This window comes from Schistocerca piceifrons, chromosome 5 (genome assembly GCF_021461385.2).
Source record: "Schistocerca piceifrons isolate TAMUIC-IGC-003096 chromosome 5, iqSchPice1.1, whole genome shotgun sequence".
Lineage (NCBI taxonomy): Eukaryota > Metazoa > Arthropoda > Insecta > Orthoptera > Acrididae > Schistocerca > Schistocerca piceifrons.
In genome coordinates, this window is record NC_060142.1 from 492,727,259 (window position 1) to 492,744,828 (window position 17,570).

General features: G+C 41.8%; 1 protein-coding gene across 1 annotated transcript in view; it reads left to right on the forward strand.

Moving 5' to 3' along the window:
• The window catches only part of LOC124799102 (aminopeptidase N-like), a 147,122-nt gene that overhangs the window by 84,500 nt on the left and 45,052 nt on the right, over positions 1-17,570 (forward strand). The window contains exons 8-9 of the mRNA XM_047262641.1: positions 4,086-4,167; positions 9,372-9,555. Coding sequence (XP_047118597.1) covers positions 4,086-4,167; positions 9,372-9,555 — 266 coding nt within the window. The remainder of the gene's footprint in view (positions 1-4,085; positions 4,168-9,371; positions 9,556-17,570) is intronic.

A 17,570-nucleotide genomic window follows, 5' to 3' on the forward strand; every position in this document is an offset into this window, starting at 1 on the left:
GAGCAGTAATGTCACGATACTATAAACCGCAATCGCGATAGGCTACAATCCGACCTTTATCAAATTCGGAAACGTGATGATACACATTTCTCCTCTTTACACGAGGCATCACAACAACGTTTCACCAGGCAACGCCGGTCAACTGCTGTTTGTGTATGAGAAATCGGTTGGAAACTTTCCTCATGTCAGCATGTTGTAGGTGTCGGCACGGGCGCCAACCTTGTGTGAATGCTCCGAAAAGCTAATCATTTGCATATCACAGGATCTGCTTCCTGTCGGTTAAATTTCGCGTCTGTAGCACGTCATCTTCGTGGTATAGCAATTTGACTGGCCAGTAGCGTAGTTTCATCTATTTTCTCCTTAATAATGGATCAACTTTGTATGGTTTGTTTAGGCCCATCCATTATATTGGAATCTGGCTGTTTTATTCTATGACATACCGCCTTTTAGCGGTATTTCGTTCTGACGGCCAACGAATCTTGGGTAAAAAGGTTCCGAGCTGTTCCGCTCTAATGTCTTATTTATGTGAGTACTGACATTTTGATATTCTCGTGTAAAAGTTTTTAGTATTAAAAAAACACTTTTAAAACCTTAAAATAATTTACCATGCCAGTGTGTATCTCAGGGTTGTTATTCCGTATGGTTTCACCGTTATGCAGATATTCACCTGAAGATGAGGCTTTTACTGCTACAAAACCGGTAGTGATCCAATAACAAACGACTAAATACAGTTGAAGCCTTTTATTAGTACCCAGTATGGCTACACAGTTGTGGTTGCCCTTCCTACAACGTTGTCTCTCGATGTTTATCGAAATACAGGGTGATTCAAAAAGAATACCACAATTTTAAAAATGTGTATTTAATGAAAGAAACATAATATAACCTTCTGTCATACATCATTACAAAGAGTATTTAAAAAGGTTTTTTTTCACTCAAAAACAAGTTCATAGATGTTCAATATGGCCCCCTCCAGACACACGAGCAATATCAACCCGATACTCCAACTCGTTCCACACTCTCTGTAGCATATCAGGCGTAACAGTTTGGATAGCTGCTGTTATTTCTCGTTTCAAATCATCAATGGTGGCTGGAAGAGGTGGCCGAAACACCATATCCTTAACATACCCCCATAAAAAAAAATCGCAGGGGATAAGATCAGGGCTTCTTCTCGGCCGTCCAGAACATTTCCCTTTGCACAAACACCCATTCTCTGTAAACTGTTTATACCAACGTTTAATACACCACCTATCAGGAGGTTTAACACCATACTTCGTTCGAAATGCACGCTGAACAACTGTCGTCGATTCACTTCTGCCGTACTCAATAACACAAAAAGCTTTCTGTTGAGCGGTCGCCATCTTAGCATCAACTGACGCTGACGCCTAGTCAGCAGCGCCTCAAGCGAACAAATGTACAACTAAATGAAACTTTATAGCTCCCTTAATTCGCCGACAGATAGTGCTTAGCTCTGCCTTTTGTCGTTGCAGAGTTTTAAATTCCTAAAGTTGTGGTATTCTTTTTGAATCACCCTGTATTTCTGGGACATCATGCATATAATCTGTAGAGAAATGGGGGGGAGGAAGAAGAAAAAGTAGCGTTCCAATAATGCGTATTCCACCTTTGTTTACCCCCTTTCAAATATCTGAAAAAATTATCTAGAACGTCTGAGAAATATTTTTACGATATGAGATCTCTTTGTGTCTTCACATTACGGATGAGAATGGCCTGTTGTCCAGATGAAGTCTGACTCATAATCAGAACTGACATGTATATACTCTTCAGTACATTAACATAATTTGCATCAGTGTTTCGTTTATTAAGAGCCGTCAGTACAGATCTCATTGAATCCGAGTGAAAAGCATTCTCAGAATCTATAAATCTCAAATACATACTCATTGTTCCATCACATAATTTGCTTCAAGACTTGAAGACTATGGTGTTGTATACGCTTCTAAAGACAGCCTGTTCCGTTGAGACCCAAATATGATGTTGCTTTATGTGGTGGATGATATTTTAGTGAAAATCTTGTATGTGACGGAGAGTGGCTGTTACGTCTATAGCTTTCTGTTTTCTCCTGTGTATTATAGTAATTACTCAGTTGTTCCCAGTTAAATGAATTTTCTTCATCCTCAGAAATTTTGCAAATAATTTTGCAAGTATCTTATACTTCAACCTCTCTTCATCTTTAACAATTTAATATCTTTCGCCGTCTTTCCTTTTCATCTATCTTGAACAGTTTTACGTACCTCACATGCCATAACTTCCAGAATGACAATCACTGCTCTCAACGAAATGGCCTTCTAGGGAACGCGTTGCAAATTGTAATTCATCTTTCGTTGCTCGTTCCTTTTCTTCCAGCATTCCTAGGCTGTTTTACTGTTGTTTTCTTTCCTTTCTTCAGGACACTTACAGTGTGTTCTCTTTCCCTCACCCCTTTGGAAGCCTTCGACACCTTGGAAACATCCCTTCTAAACATTTCTCTTTCCTTTACTACTTCTTGTCTTCCGCTGTTTCTTACCAAAACATTTTTTTTTATATCGTGAATCCAGACAGTTGTTCACTTTTTCAAAAAGATATTTGAAGATCCTGGTTATCCATTACGTAAATTTGTACAAAGAAAAGCAATTTTCTTCATGTTTTCTATTTTCTTCTTTGGTTGTTACTTCCTAATTCGAAAATTATGATGTTTTAGCTGACCTATGGTTTTCCTTATTTATCCTTATTGATACAGTTCTAATTTTCCTATTTTATAATTCAGTGCTAAACATTTTTGCGACTTAGGTATTGCGCTTCCACTACTGTGCTGTACTACTTTATTTTAACATTTTTAAATAAGCAGTTTCGTTGTAGGAATTAATACATATATTTTCATGATTTTCATGATTAAATATCTGTGTTTCTTATTCATCTCTTCAACTATGCAGCCTCTTAAGTAAAGCTTCGATTGGTTATGCAGTTATCTCTCTGTTGTTCTTCATTGTGCCTCCAACTCATTGAACTGATTAAATGATATGTCTCTTCAAAGTAAGATACTATTTTGTTTTCTTCCCAGTCTTATTGGTTTCAGGCGTATCCGTAGTCAAATTTATTTTTTACTTTCTCTCATCCTATCAAGAACGTGAGTAAATAGTTTTATTTGATTCAGTGTGTTCTATAATATTCTTGTTACCTTTGGCATGACACTCTTGCTTTTTCTTCTGAGTTGTTTCTTTCTTGCTTTACATTTACTATTCTATAATTAACTGAGATTATTATTAAATTATTAAAATTATTATTACAGTTTCTTTATTGTTAATACAATGTAATTACTTTCATTTTAGTTGGATTTAGTCCTTGCCAAATCTGTTTTATACAATTATACGTTATTATTCAAATTATACAATTAAGAACAATTCAGAGATAAGCATGTTCTTTACAGAAAATTCCATTCATTTTTGAGGTATCTATTATATTAATAAATAAAACTTTGACTGAAAAATCGTTCTTCAGCTTTTGTCCTACATTCACGTTAAAATTTTCTGTTCTTCTTTTCCTATGTAATAAAACTATGTTTCTTCAGTATTTCATAGTACTTGTAATAACCCTACCATTCCCAATTTGGTGTTATTTAACTCATCTCCCCATTCTTCTACCTTATTTTAAGTTTTCTGTGATGTGAGGATAATTCTTTTCTTTACGTTATTGTACCTCTCCTGCTGTACAGGAACCAGACTGCATAATCTACTATTTTCTAAATCATTCTCAACTTAAATAACACCTCAGGTATTGAGCTCAAGTGTTCTTCTGACGTGTCAAATCTTGTCCCATTGGGATGGGAACACTGAAACTTATTAACAGCTGTGTAGTACCACCCTCATTACCTAATTTCCCATTTAACATGATAACACAATCAGTAGTTACCTGTGTAGTCATGTCAGCTATGGGTCTGTGCATATGCATGAAATGATTTACCGGAGAGAAACGTACAAAAATATTATTTCGAACTTAGTTGTTTAGATGATTCTGTGTTAAGACTAATAGTACTTACAAATAGTTTTACTCGCTTACTAATTCAAATATCTCACTGAAAAACTTTTATTCCACAGCTGGCTCAGTACTAAGGATGATAGAACACATTCTCGGAACCGAAGCGTGGAAGAAAGGCCTCAACAAGTACCTGACAAAAATGTAAGTATGTCGTCGTGAAAATAAAATTAGATCGAAAAAACTGCATTTTTATGATATAACATCTAGGTGATGTACTATAACAATAAATATGCCGTGAGAGCTGAGTTAATTGAAAAGATATTTATTCTGGATTTTTTCTTCACAATCGACTTTCTCATTGTTCACTAATGCATAATCAAAGAACAACAATACACGTCTTCTTGGCTGTAACATGGATATTTTTAAAATCAGAGATGGGTAAAGTTACACAGTAGGACCCAGTCTGCTACAAGAGTGGCCCTCATGAAAGTAGGCACCTCGTAGTCACACAAGCTACGTGTAGTCCGCCAGCGCTAAGTGCTGTGATTCGCCTGCCTCATAGCTTTGTTGCCTCATGTACACTGGTCATCACTAGCTGAATGTAATGTGTTTCCTTGCTTTATCATGTATTCACGCGCCGTGTCAGTTTTCCATGGAACGGTGCACTGACACATGCTTGGTAGCGAGCGAAATGTAGGAGCAAGAGCCTACGTGCAGCACTACTCCGGTCGCATTGCGCGAAAGCTGAAAAGACATTCAAAAACAATCAAAAACTGCCGTATTGAACGTACTGAAGATTTGGCCAACAGTGAGGAAGCCAAGAATAATACAAATTTTGCTTAAGTTTATAAAATGACAACAAAACTTTGTGTAATTGTTTATTTGTCCATATAAATCTTTTTTCATTTCATATATCTTACACAGGATATTGGACAGAAAATCTTTTTATCTATTGGGTTTTCCAATGTCAGACATATATTATTTAAATTTTTATTACAAATTGGATCTATACAGTTAATGATAACAATTTTTTTAAAATACTGTATATTTATAACTTATTTCTACAATTAAAGATACAAATTACATTTTTTCTTGCTATGGTACTGTGAGATTGAACAGTACCAGTTTTTCAGAAGGTACGCTGTCGCAGACTTTTTAAAGCTCTGTAGTTCAGGAGAGATCTTGGTAATCTGTTGTATAGTTTTGTTCCTGCATGATATACACCTTTTTTGCGTAATGTGGCGTTACAATGATTAACATGTATGTCACTGTCTGACCTGGTATTGTAATCATGGACACTTTTGTTTTGAGGAAAAAGGTTTTCTTTTCTCAGTATACTTTTTTTTGACATGCATGACTACTTCCAGTATATAAATGCAGGGAAGGAGTAGGATCTTTAGATCTTTAAAGAAAGGTTTCCATTTTTTCTGCTGCTCACTTGTTTCATTATTCTTATAATTGCCTTTTGTTTCCTGAAAACTGTTATAGCCTGGTGCACATTTCCCCAGAAAATGATACCGTACTTCAGTACTGAATGTACACGAGCGAAGTATACAGCCCTAACTATTTCTGTACTAGTATTGTTGCAAAGAATTCTTACCTCATGGCTCAATTTGCTAGTTTTGAAGTTAGGGATGTCATATGAGCGCTCCATTTAAGATTTTCCTGGATATGAATCCCAAGAAATTTGGTTTCATTAACAGCACTAATGTTTTAGTTATCTACACATGTTACGGGTTGTGCCGCATTTTTATTTTGCTTGGTGTGGAAATTCATGAGTGCCGTTTTTTGGGGATTAACTATTATCCTGTTTCTGGTAAACCATTCAGACACTCCTTTTGTAATATCTTTTGCAAATGCAGTAAGATTTTCCTCTTTACTCCCTTCAATCAATAAACCGGTGTCATCTGCAAACAGTACTGGTTTAGAGTCCCTAACGTGTGATGGGAAATCATTAACGTACACCAAAGAAAGAAAGGGACCTAAAATGGAGCCCTGTTGAACACCATGATTTAGTTCACATGGTTCTGAAAGGTGTACCTGGAGGTCATTTCATTCCATGTACTTAATTTCAGTTACCTGAGGGCGATATTCCAGATATGATTTGACACATCTCTTTCACCATACCGTTCAAGCATTCTCAGGAGCACAGAATGATCAATCACATCAAAAACTTTTGTTATGTCCAAGAATAAACCTGAGATATTTCTGTAGTTGTCCACTACATTTAAGACGTGGTTTATCATATTGAAAGTGTCTGTTTCAATTGATCGCTGTGGTCTGAAGCCATATTGACATCTAGAAATAATATTATTCTTGTCAAAGAATGAAATTTGTTTTGAAAGGAACACCCATACTTGATATTTCCGGATTGCCTGCATTCCACATTAATCGTACACTAACACTTGTAGAATCTCTAGACGTGAGCACACGTTTTGATTCTTCAAAAGAGGAATATAAATGAAAACAAAATAACAGAATTTGACGATATTGGCAAAAAGTTTGTGCATAAAACTATACTTCGATACTACGACAGAGTATACATCTTATATCTCTTAACTATACAAAATTAGGTATCTACTTATAATTAGGGTGAAGAGAAGCGATTGGCCGCTACATACCTCTCTTCCCCATCTTCATGTTGATTCGAAGGAAATTGACAATGAAAAGAAAAAATCTATTCTTGTGATTTTGTTGTCGATTTTGTGTTCGATTTATCACAGAACCCAGTTTCTCTGGATATTTAGTTCTATATAAAACCTACCATACTTATTCCTCTCTCTCTATAAACTCAAGACGAGAATGTTACAGGGTTGATTGTGGAGAAATTCAGTTGTAATAGATACGATGAGATACAAAGACTGGCAAAAGACCCTGAAAGCCGGTCACCTAGTTTTTAGAGTGGCTCCTTGCGACTGTAAGCCTGTCTGAGCAAAGGGAAAAGAAAGCTCTTACTTGAGAAACAGTCATGCTTTTCTCCGCTGCTCACGTGCCCACAGTGACGCTGTTACACTATGAAATAACTTACTATATGCTACAAACCCTGTGTGCCAAATGTGGGAAATACTAAAACTGAAAATCAAAGGGGATGTTCTGAGGGAGAGACATTGATTCCATCGCTGTCCTTCTAAAACACTAAGTGTGGCACTTTAAATTTAAAATTTTCTTTATTATCATTGCGTAGGTATAATGAAAATTAAGAGTGCCCATGGTTCAATTACGTAGCCTAATTCACAGTCAGCACTTGAAGTCAGTGTCTGGTGGTCACAACACGGAGCTTAAAGCTGATGCTGACTAATGAAATGAGCAATGAAATATTCAGCAAAGCATTTAAATATATTTTGATGTGACAACAAGAACCATTCTGCCTGTATGAATTAATCCAGGTGTGTATCACACAATATCCCTAATACGATCTCCATTACCATTCCGGAATGAAGACTGGAAGCACATAAGGTGTATAGAGTAATATGACAAATTCTACTTCGTCTTAAGACATATGCTTCCACAAACAGTGTCAAATAAACCAGATAATAAAGAAAATTGCTTAGCGCTGATGCCAGAGTTGTAAGTCAGAGACATCACTATCGTTACTGCTGCTTGTGGTTGCTGTACGTCAAAGATGCCATTAGTTAAACTGCGCGAAATATCGTCAAAGATACTACTAGACACAGTGACTGGGACAGCACCAAACATAGCAAATTATATAACAAGTCTAAGGATATAACTACATTGTGGTCGGCTCCAACATGAGTATGGCTCACAGAAACTTATAGCATGATATATATATAACATACATTCTCTGAAACAAAAAGGCGAATGCAGTATTGAAGCCATCTATGCTGAAGAGCCAAAGAAACTGGTACACCTGCCTAATATCGCATAGGGCCTCTACGAGCACACAGAAGTACCGCAACACGACGTGGCATGGACTCTACTAATGTCTGAAGTAATGTTGCAGAGAACTGAAACCATGAAGCCTGCAGGTCTGTCCATAAATCTGTAAGAGTAAAAGGGTATGCAGATCTCTTCTGAACAGCACATTGCAAGGCATCCCAGATATGCTCAATAATGTTCCTGTCTGGCGAGTTTGGTGACCAGCGGAAGAACAGCGTTCCTGGACCCACTCTGTATCAATTCTGGACGTGTGCGCCGTCGCATTGTTCTGCTGGACTTGCTAAAGTCCGTCGGAATGCACAATGGACATGAGTGGATGCAGCTGATCGGACAGGATGCTTACCTACGTGTTACCTGTCAGAGTCGTATCTGGCCTTATCACGGGTCCCATAACACGCTAATTGCCACACCCCACACCATTAAAGAGCCTCAACCAGTTCGAACAGTCCGTTGTTGACATGCAGGGTCCTTGGATTCATGAGGTTTTCTCCATACCCGTACACGTCCATCCGCTCCATACAATTTGAAACGAGACTCGTCAGAGCAGGCAACATGTTTCCAGTCACCAACAGTCCAATCTCGGTGTTGACAGGCCCAGGCGCGGCTTAAAGCTTTGTGTCGTGCAGTCATCAAGGGTACACGAGTGGGCCTACAGCTCAGAAAGCCCTTATCGATGTAGTTTCGTTGCTCACACTTGTTGATGACCCAGCATTGAAATCTGTAGCAATCTGCGGAAGTATTGCACTTGTGTCACGTTGACAGATTCTCTTCAATCGTCGTTGGTTCCGTTCTTGCAGGATCTTTTCCGGCCGCGGCGATGTCGGAGATTTGATGTTTTACCGGATTCCTGATATTCACGGTACACTTGTGAAATTGGCATACGGGAAAATCCCCACTTCATCGCTACCTCGGAGATGCTATGTCCCATCGCTGGTGCCCCGACTATAATATCACGTCCAAAGTCACTTAAATCGTGATAACTTGCCATTGTAGCAGCAGTAACCGATCTAACAACTGCGCCAGACACTTGTTGTCTCATACAGGCGTTGCCGATCGCAGCGCCGTATCCTGCCGATTTACATATCTCTGTATTTGAAGACGCATGCCTATACCAGTTTCTTTGGCTCTTCAGTGTAAAAGCTTTGAGTGAAAATAAAGTAAAGCTGTTCACATTTTAAGTAGATAACCAGACGTTATTTTTTTGCAATACTTTATTTGTAAAAAAAGATGAGGTTCAAGTACTGGCACCTTGCGGGGAATGTTTTTGAAATTTAGGTTCCTTAAAACTTTGTGTTAACGCTTTTATGAGCATTTTAACAGTGAGAATATAACATCTGTACAGGTGAAAAGGAAAGTTGTATCGTACAACATCCCAAAATTTGTACTCCTATTTTTTTCCGTCAGAGGCATCAGTATGGTGTATAAGGTGTACTGTCACAAGTAAACCACTGTCTGTTTCTGTTCACAGTACACGGTTTTAGTGGATGTGGTCTGTCTCTATTTTGCAGGAAGTTCGAAGCTGCCATGCAGGACGACCTGCTCACCTCTCTAGTGGAGGCAGCGACTGAGGCGAATCTCAGCTTCGGGGGCAACAACCTTCTCGACATTCTCCACTCATGGACCAACAACGCCGGCTACCCTGTGCTCAGAGTCACGCGGGACCGCGAGGCCAACACCACCACCGTCACACAGGTACCACCAACTTCTCTAAGAGTGTGAATCGATAAAGACTCCCTATTCAGCTCCCTCCTCGTCAGTCTGATTTTAGACTCAGGAAGCCTTGAAGTGTGCATTTGACGTGACAGAGTGCCGTATTCACCAAACAAGCCTGGCGGCCCACATGAATGTTGCGGAAGCGAACCAGCTACCACAGAATCAGTTACTGTGATGAAGTGGCCTGCTGGTACGGTGCGACTGTCTGGTGACAGGGCAATGTAACCTAAACTTCGATAATGTTGGAAACACCTTACGTAACAAATAACCATCATTTCTTAAATATAAATACTCAATTTTAGTTTAACAATAAAGGTATCGCACTGGAGTAAAAGCCGGCCGAGGTGGCCGAGCGGTTCTAGGCGCTTCAGTCCGGAACCGTGCGACTGCTACGGACGCAGGTTCGAATCCCGCCTCGGCCTGGATGTCTGTGATGTCCTTAGGTTAGTTAGGTTTAAGTAGTTCTAAGTTCTAGGGGAGTGATGACCTCAGAAGCTAAGTCCCATAGTGCTCAGAGCCATTTGAAGTAAAAGTTCTGAGCGCTGGTCTAACCTGACAGAGATGACTAACTAATCTAACTTAGTATGGACTAGCGTCGGAGGCAGTTATAAGTTCAGGCTCTCAGTGAATAAACACCTCGACATACGTCATTGAATGGTAGACGATCACTCATTAATAGCTGTTTACCGACTGCTGCTTATCTGGTGCAATGACCGGAAATGGGACTGCTCGATTTGCGACAACCGGCCGAGTGAACGTGTGCGGGCACTTAAATCTGCAATTGAAGAAATATTTTCATCTGCGAACTATTTGTCTGACGTCAGGAGGAAGCAGGAGGCAGCGCTACTGTCAGCACCATCTGTAACGTCAGACGACACTATTGGGACATTTCTAGAAAATTTGGAAGTCGTAGGGAAGAAGCATAATGCTGTTGCTGTTACATGCGCGACCTGTGTGGCGACTGATTATTACTTTATGGCACAATACTGGAGATTGCCTGGTGTGTGGCGAACTCTGTTTATAGCTCCATACTGTATCTAATGATGAACGCACCATAGAGTGCACTCGAAACAAACACTGGATTCAAGAATATTATTTTTAGTTTACTGTCGATAATTTTATTTCCCTTCACTTCGGTCCTCGTCAATTGCTTAGCTTTCCAAAGAATAAAATTTTTCTGCTACTGTCAATATTTAATTTGCTTATATAGTTCCCGCAGTACGGTGTGTGTTTATTCAAGTGAACATCATTGTTTACTTTTATTGATTTTTTCTTATATCGTGTTTCTAAGACTCTTTACATACCTTTGAGCTGGTCTTCCAAGTACTTCGATATCGCAGACAGAATTAGGGTCATAGAGTGCCATTGGCGAACATCAAAGTAATTACTTTTTCGCGCTGATCTCTAATTCCCTTTCTAAATACTTCCTTTGTTTCCTGTATTGCTTCTTAGCACAGATTCAATAACATGGCTACAACTTTTTACTGTCCATTTCACCTTTCGCCATCTAGATGCCTATCCCACATTTACTGGTTGCTTCCAGACATATTTATTTATTATTTACGCTGCCTGACGAAAGAGGTAAAGCACCCAGGAGATTTGATGGGTTTCAATGTAACTCTGTACACACTATCGGTGATACTGAAAATTATTAGAGTTGCAATTCTCTGTGACTGGTAGAACGGCCACCAAAGTGCATTAGTTTTGTTTGAGTTTAGTGTTGTTACCAGGGTATACAAGGTACGTGAATAGCGTCAGATGTTAAGTGATGAAAGTGATCACTGTAAAGGACACGGAGATGCTGCACATTCGTATGAGACAGCGTTAGCAGCCCCTAACAGAGTTTGAAAGGGGACACGGAGACGTTGCATACTCGTGTGAGACAGCGTTAGCAGCACCTAACAGAGTTTGAAAAGGGCTTGGTTGTGGATCTCTGTTTGGTTGGCTGGTCGAAACGTGCAGTATCCAGATTTGTGGAGCATCCGGATGTGACAGAGTGCAATGTTGGACTGCATTGGAACGTAAGGGCAAGTATACTCGTCGTCGAGATTCAGGTCGACAACATTTTACCATCGCAAGGGGAGATCGTCGTATTACGAGCCAGTCACATCTTAATTCTTTCACATCTGCGCCTACCGTCCAGTGACAAGTAACAGGCTCCCTACAACATTCTGTCATACCGCGCCATTTGTCGGAGACTAGCAGCAGGGAGACCATAGTATTACCGTCCCATGTGTAGGCTACCGTTAACAGAATAACTCGGATGGATGTGTTTGGAATGGTGACCTGACAAGGAACACAGACTGCTGATGAATGACATAGCATTGTGTTCAGTGAAGAGTCACGTTTCTGCACTGTCCTGGACTGCCTCCGTAGGCAAGTATGGTGGCGACCTGCAAGGCGTTCCGTTTCTTGCAGTATTTGGAAAAGACGCAGTGGCTGTTATTTCAGGGGTCATGGTCTGGTGTCAATTATGACTTGAGTCACGGCTGGTATGAGTGAGAGAACTCGGATGGCACTACGGTACGTCACCGATATCCTGCGTCCTGTCAAGGGGCTGTATAGTGGTGCTACTTTTTTCAGCAGTACAATGCTCATCCACACACACGCATGTGTTAGTAAGAACTGTCTGCGCGATCCTGAGGTACTCCCGTGGATAGCAAAATCTCCAAATCTGTCCTCAGTAGAACATGTGTTGGACTGGTTTGCATGTTATCTCTGTCACAATGTCAGTGTTCAGGGTCTGAAGGCCCACTTACGACAGTTGTGGTCCAGTCGAATCAGCGCATGCGTCGAGTCCAGAGTTCGCGCAATGCCATATTCATAAGTGGGATCATACTGCCAAGTTATTTGGAAATTTGAGCAGCTGGTCTGGGCCGGCCGCTGTGACAGAGCGGTTCTAGGCGCTTCAGTCCAGAACCGTGCGTTTGTTACCGTCGCAGGTTCGAATCCTGCCTCGGGCATGGATGTTGTGTGATGTCCTTAGGTTAGTTAGGTTTAAGTAGTTCTAAGCCTAGGGGACTGATGACCTCAGATGTGAAGTCCCATAGTGCTTAGAGCCATTTGAACCATCTGAACCAGGTGGTCTGGAATTTACGTCTTGGCACATTCGTACATATGATCTGCTTCACCACTTGCGAACTTTGATCTTACAACGCGGCGTTCCCATCCTCAACCGTTTCAAAGTTCTCCACACAGGACAGAAAGAGAGACTCTTGCATTGGGAGGATGTCCAGGTTCGCCTGGTCAGTCTTCCATATTTCTACACCATGCTTCTGATGGGCATCCACAAAGACATGCATTCTTTGTGTGAAGGTGTTCCTGGTTGCTGGCTCGCAGGCATCTCTCAGCGATATGTGAATCGCAAGTTGGGTGGTGGGAGTCTGTTATCGTGTTCGACCTCTCCACATCTGCTAATTTTCTGACAGTCATGAGGAGGTGCCATGCCATACAATGGGTTTCTTGTTTCTGCCCTGGTGTTGACCTCAGGCGCCCAATGCTACCATTATTGACTCGTTCACAGCGACGTCCACTTCCTTTGCACGTGCGCATGCGCTGCACAAAGGAGCAGTGTAGCCAGTAAGAAACACACACTGATGTCCACAACAGTGGTGGATCGACAATTCATGACCTCCTCGTCAGCGACCTGATAACGATGTTCCTGGCATAGACCTTCGTTTCGGTGTTGATACAGTGCCGTTTAAACGTCAGGATGCTATCCGCGAGCAGAACTGGAATCGTTCACCTTCAATTCTCACAATGATGAGCACACTTTCATGCTCTGCAGCAGACGACCTCTAGGAGTTTTCATGTTGATCCAAAAACACCGTGTGTTACAATTTCATTGGGCGCACGATTATCTAAATTGGATCGTGGATGAATGGAATCATGTTACCTGGTCATATGAATCATGTTTCTTGTTATACAAGGTCGGTGGTCCTGTCCAAATACGCTGTCATCCCATGCTACTTGAAATATGGACTTCACCACACACAGGTCGATGGGGTGGTATTATGCTGTGGGGGAGCCTCATATGGGCTTCCATGGGACGTGTGAGTAGTAATCGAAGGCGCCACAACAGCTTTGGATTCCGGGAACATTACTGCGGTCCACCTGTTTTCCTTCGTGTTTGATAACTTTCCCACTAACTGTCATGGCTTATTCCAGCAGGGTAACTGTCAGTGTCGCAGGGCTAGAATCAAGCTGCAGTCCTTTGAGGAACATGACAGTCAGCCTATGTTGATATCTTGGCCATTAGATTCGCCAATCTGAACCCAGTGGAATCCATCTGGTACGCTATTGTCCGCCAGCTGGGTGCCAACGAATCACTGGCCTGAAATTTATTGAAGTTGTATGACCTGTGCGTTGACAGCTGGTATCACATATCTCCAGACAGTTAGTTTCTAAGGATTCTTCGAAACTATGACCTCTTCATTTTCTGGTTCCGACGTCGGCGTGTGGCATGTGCTCTTGCTGTTGGCGTTGATTTCCTGTCGATTCTTATGAGAACAGCCCTATCACTAAACTGCTCACAGTTAACTATCTACCCCACCTTGCTATTCATAATCCTTTATATTTCCCTTTTCAGATTTTCTAGTTTCCCTATTCAGTCTTTCTCTCATGGTTACATGCTCTCTGAAAGTCCCCTCCGGTAGAGTCAAATGTGGAACTAATCCAGAATCTTTTGGAATTGGAGAGATCATCGTAATTCTTTTTCCGTTAGAGACCACGTGTCCTGTGGATACACACTGTGTATTTTTAATGCAGTAGTTTCTGTTGCCTTCTACATCTTCATGCCGTTGATCATTGCTGATTTTTCTGCCTTTTTGGGGGCAGTTTCCCACTCAAAGGGAAAGAGGTTGCCCTGTAGCTCTGTCCACTCCCAGCCCTCTTTGACAAGGCTATTGGCAGAACAGGGGTGACTCTTTACACCGGAAGTCTTCGGCCATCACTCCTGACGATTTTTTTCTTAAAATTTATGCAGTGGCTGTATTCGAACGCAGAACGTTCTCTTTACTAGTCAAAGACACTACCTACAGACCACGATATTCAAATACGTGTGAAATAAATGTTTGGTAGAGTGCTTTTCAAGAAACGTATCCCGTTGCAAGTTAGCCAACCAAGGAATCGGTTATCACACAACTATAGGGGAATCCCTCCTCCTCTAGCGGTCACAGGCAGCTCAGATCAAGGCGAGTCCCAGCAGTGAGAAATGCTTATAAGCGGAGGATATGGCACACATACTAGACAGAGCAGAAGTGAATTTGTTGTTGCTCAGTGCAGCTGCAGTCAGATTGTCTTCCACAAACTGTCTCGGGGATAAGCTTTAAGGCCAGGCCTCATGTTCGATTATATACATTATCCATTGTGATATTGATACTTCTTATGCAGACATAGCTTAATTTCCCAACTGAGAATTTATATTCTAAATAAGACCATTAGTCTTGAAGAAATTCTTAAAAGTACCTAAACAGATGTAATCAGTGTCCAGTGAAAGAGTCGATATCTAAAGCTTGCGCCTGAAGCTCACAGACAAGTTTTTTTACTCCCTTCAGGGGTATTTTATATGTAGTTTGGTGTAAAAGACGGGTATCCTACTGTCGTCGATTAAGAGTAACAATATATGAGGGAGGCCTGAAAACTAACGTCTCCGAAATTTTTTAAGTGAAAACTCTTAAAGCTTATTAAATAAAAAAAAGCTTTATTTATATTCTGCATCTTTATTCATGATATCTACATTTTTTTTTCTGAAGACATTCACCCTCGCGACGAAGACAATTCTCGCAACGAGAGAGCAGTTTGTCGATACCGTCATTGCAGAATGTCTGACTTCGTCGACGGAGCCACAATCCAATCTCTGCTTCCACTGCTTCATCAGTGTAAAAGTGAAGTCCTCTGAGGCTTTAATCATATGAAACTGTACGGTTTATAGTTTCGTTTGATTGAAGCATCTACACCTGTGTTTCAGGCAGAATCCCTCGTTTCGTTCGATGCTGAGGTACTATTCCAATACAGCTGTAAAGCCTCAGAAATGCTGTTTGAGGATGAACTCTTCTCGGTTTTCAAGTCAATCAATTCCAGTGCCGTAAGGATGTTGAAAGGAAGCAGTGGTGGGAGGCAGGAGGCAGAAGCGGCAGTTCCAAACGTGGCGCCACGTGACGTCACTCGGTCCCGCAGCGGGCCGGAGCTATTATGAGCTACCCAGCTCGCCTTCGGCGCTCGCGTCGTTTCGGCCCTCTCTGATTGGTGCCAGCGGATGTTCAAAAATGTTTCAAATGGCTCTGAGCACTATGGGACTTAACATCTGAGTTCATCAGCCCCCTAGGACTAAGAACTACTTAAACCTAACCAACCTAAGGACATCATACACATCCATGCCTGAGGCAGGATTCGAACCTGCGACTGTAGCGGTCGCCGGGTTCCAGACTGAAGCGCCTAGAACCGCTCGGCCACACCGGCCGGCGCCAGCGGATGTAATTATATACTATGCACTCCGCCTTGCCTTCCATATCCATCTTCCGTCCCCCACGCGAATCCACTATGGCCTCATCCCCTTCCCCTATCTTCTTCTTTTCCTCGAACACATCCGCACCCTGTACATCTTCCGCCGACTCGATCCCCCCTCCACCACCTGGTGTCTTCACTTCCCTCCACACTCAGTCCATTGCCGTGACTTTACTGTTGTGTCCTGTCCTCTCTCCATTTCCACACCCTCCACCACCTTTCCCAACGCAACTTCCAGCACCGAATCCTCTTTGATGATGAACTATGCCCTGACCTCTACCCCTCCTACCAACTCGAAAGCCACCTTCCCCCTCCTCCTCAGGGCTCCCTCTCGGGCCTCATACCTTTCCCTGAGCGGAATTTCCTCCCTCCTATGTCCCCCCCTTTCCCGTGGCCCCCCTCCTGAGTTGCCTTCCCTCTCCGACCACGCCCATCTCCAGCCTCTTTGTGCGCCCACTGACCCCCCTTTTCTTCTTTGCCTCCCACCCCCTCCAAACTCCTCTTCCTCACTGCACCTTCCTCTCCCCTCTTTTTCCCTCCTCTCAGGCCTCCCATCCCTCGATAGGTCCCTACCACCGGTTTTTATTCTTTGTGTATGCTCTGTCATATACAGTGGTTTTAAGTGTCTCTCACTCTGTGTGTTTTTATTCTGCGGCCGACTTTTAACTTGCGTGTGTGACTCCAGTGTATTTTAAGTGCCCCAAAAATCGCCAACCGCGTTTTTTTAACTTTATGTCGACTTTTTTAACTGTCCCTGAATGAACGTCCCCGTATCAGCGTCTATTGTCACCATTTACTGTGTTTTTGTATCACCCATTCCTCCGCCCTTTCATGCATAAGTTTCCACTTTTTATTTTTTGTAATGCCACTGGGCTGAAGAACGGCAGTTTGTGCCACTGCCAGCCCTCTGCTGCCCATCTAGAGCTGGGGAATGAAATCACAATTGTTGTGGTCATCAGTCCTGAGACTGGTTGGATGCAGCTCTCCATGCTACTCTATCCTAGGCAAGCTTCTTAATCGCCCCGTACCTACTGCTACCTACATCCTTCTGAATCTTTTTAGTGTAATCTTCTCTTGGTCTCCCTCTACGATTTTTACCCTCCACGCTGCCCTCCAATGCTAAATTGGTGATCCCTTGATGCCTCAGAATATGTCCTACCGACCGATCCCTTCTTCTAGTCAAGTTGTGCCACAAACTTCTCTTCTCCCCCAATTCTGTTCAATACCTCCTCTTTAGTTATGTGATCTACCGATCTAATCTTCAGCATTCTTCTGTAGCACCATATTTCGAAAGCTTCTATTCTCTTGCTGTCCAAACTATTTATCGTCCATATTTCACTTCCATACATGGCTACACTCCATACAAATACTGTCAGAAACGACTTCCTGACACTTAAATCTATACTCGATAGTAACAAATTTTTCTTCTTCAGAAACGCTGTCCTTGCCATTGCCAGTCTACATTTTATATCCTCTCTACTTCGACCATC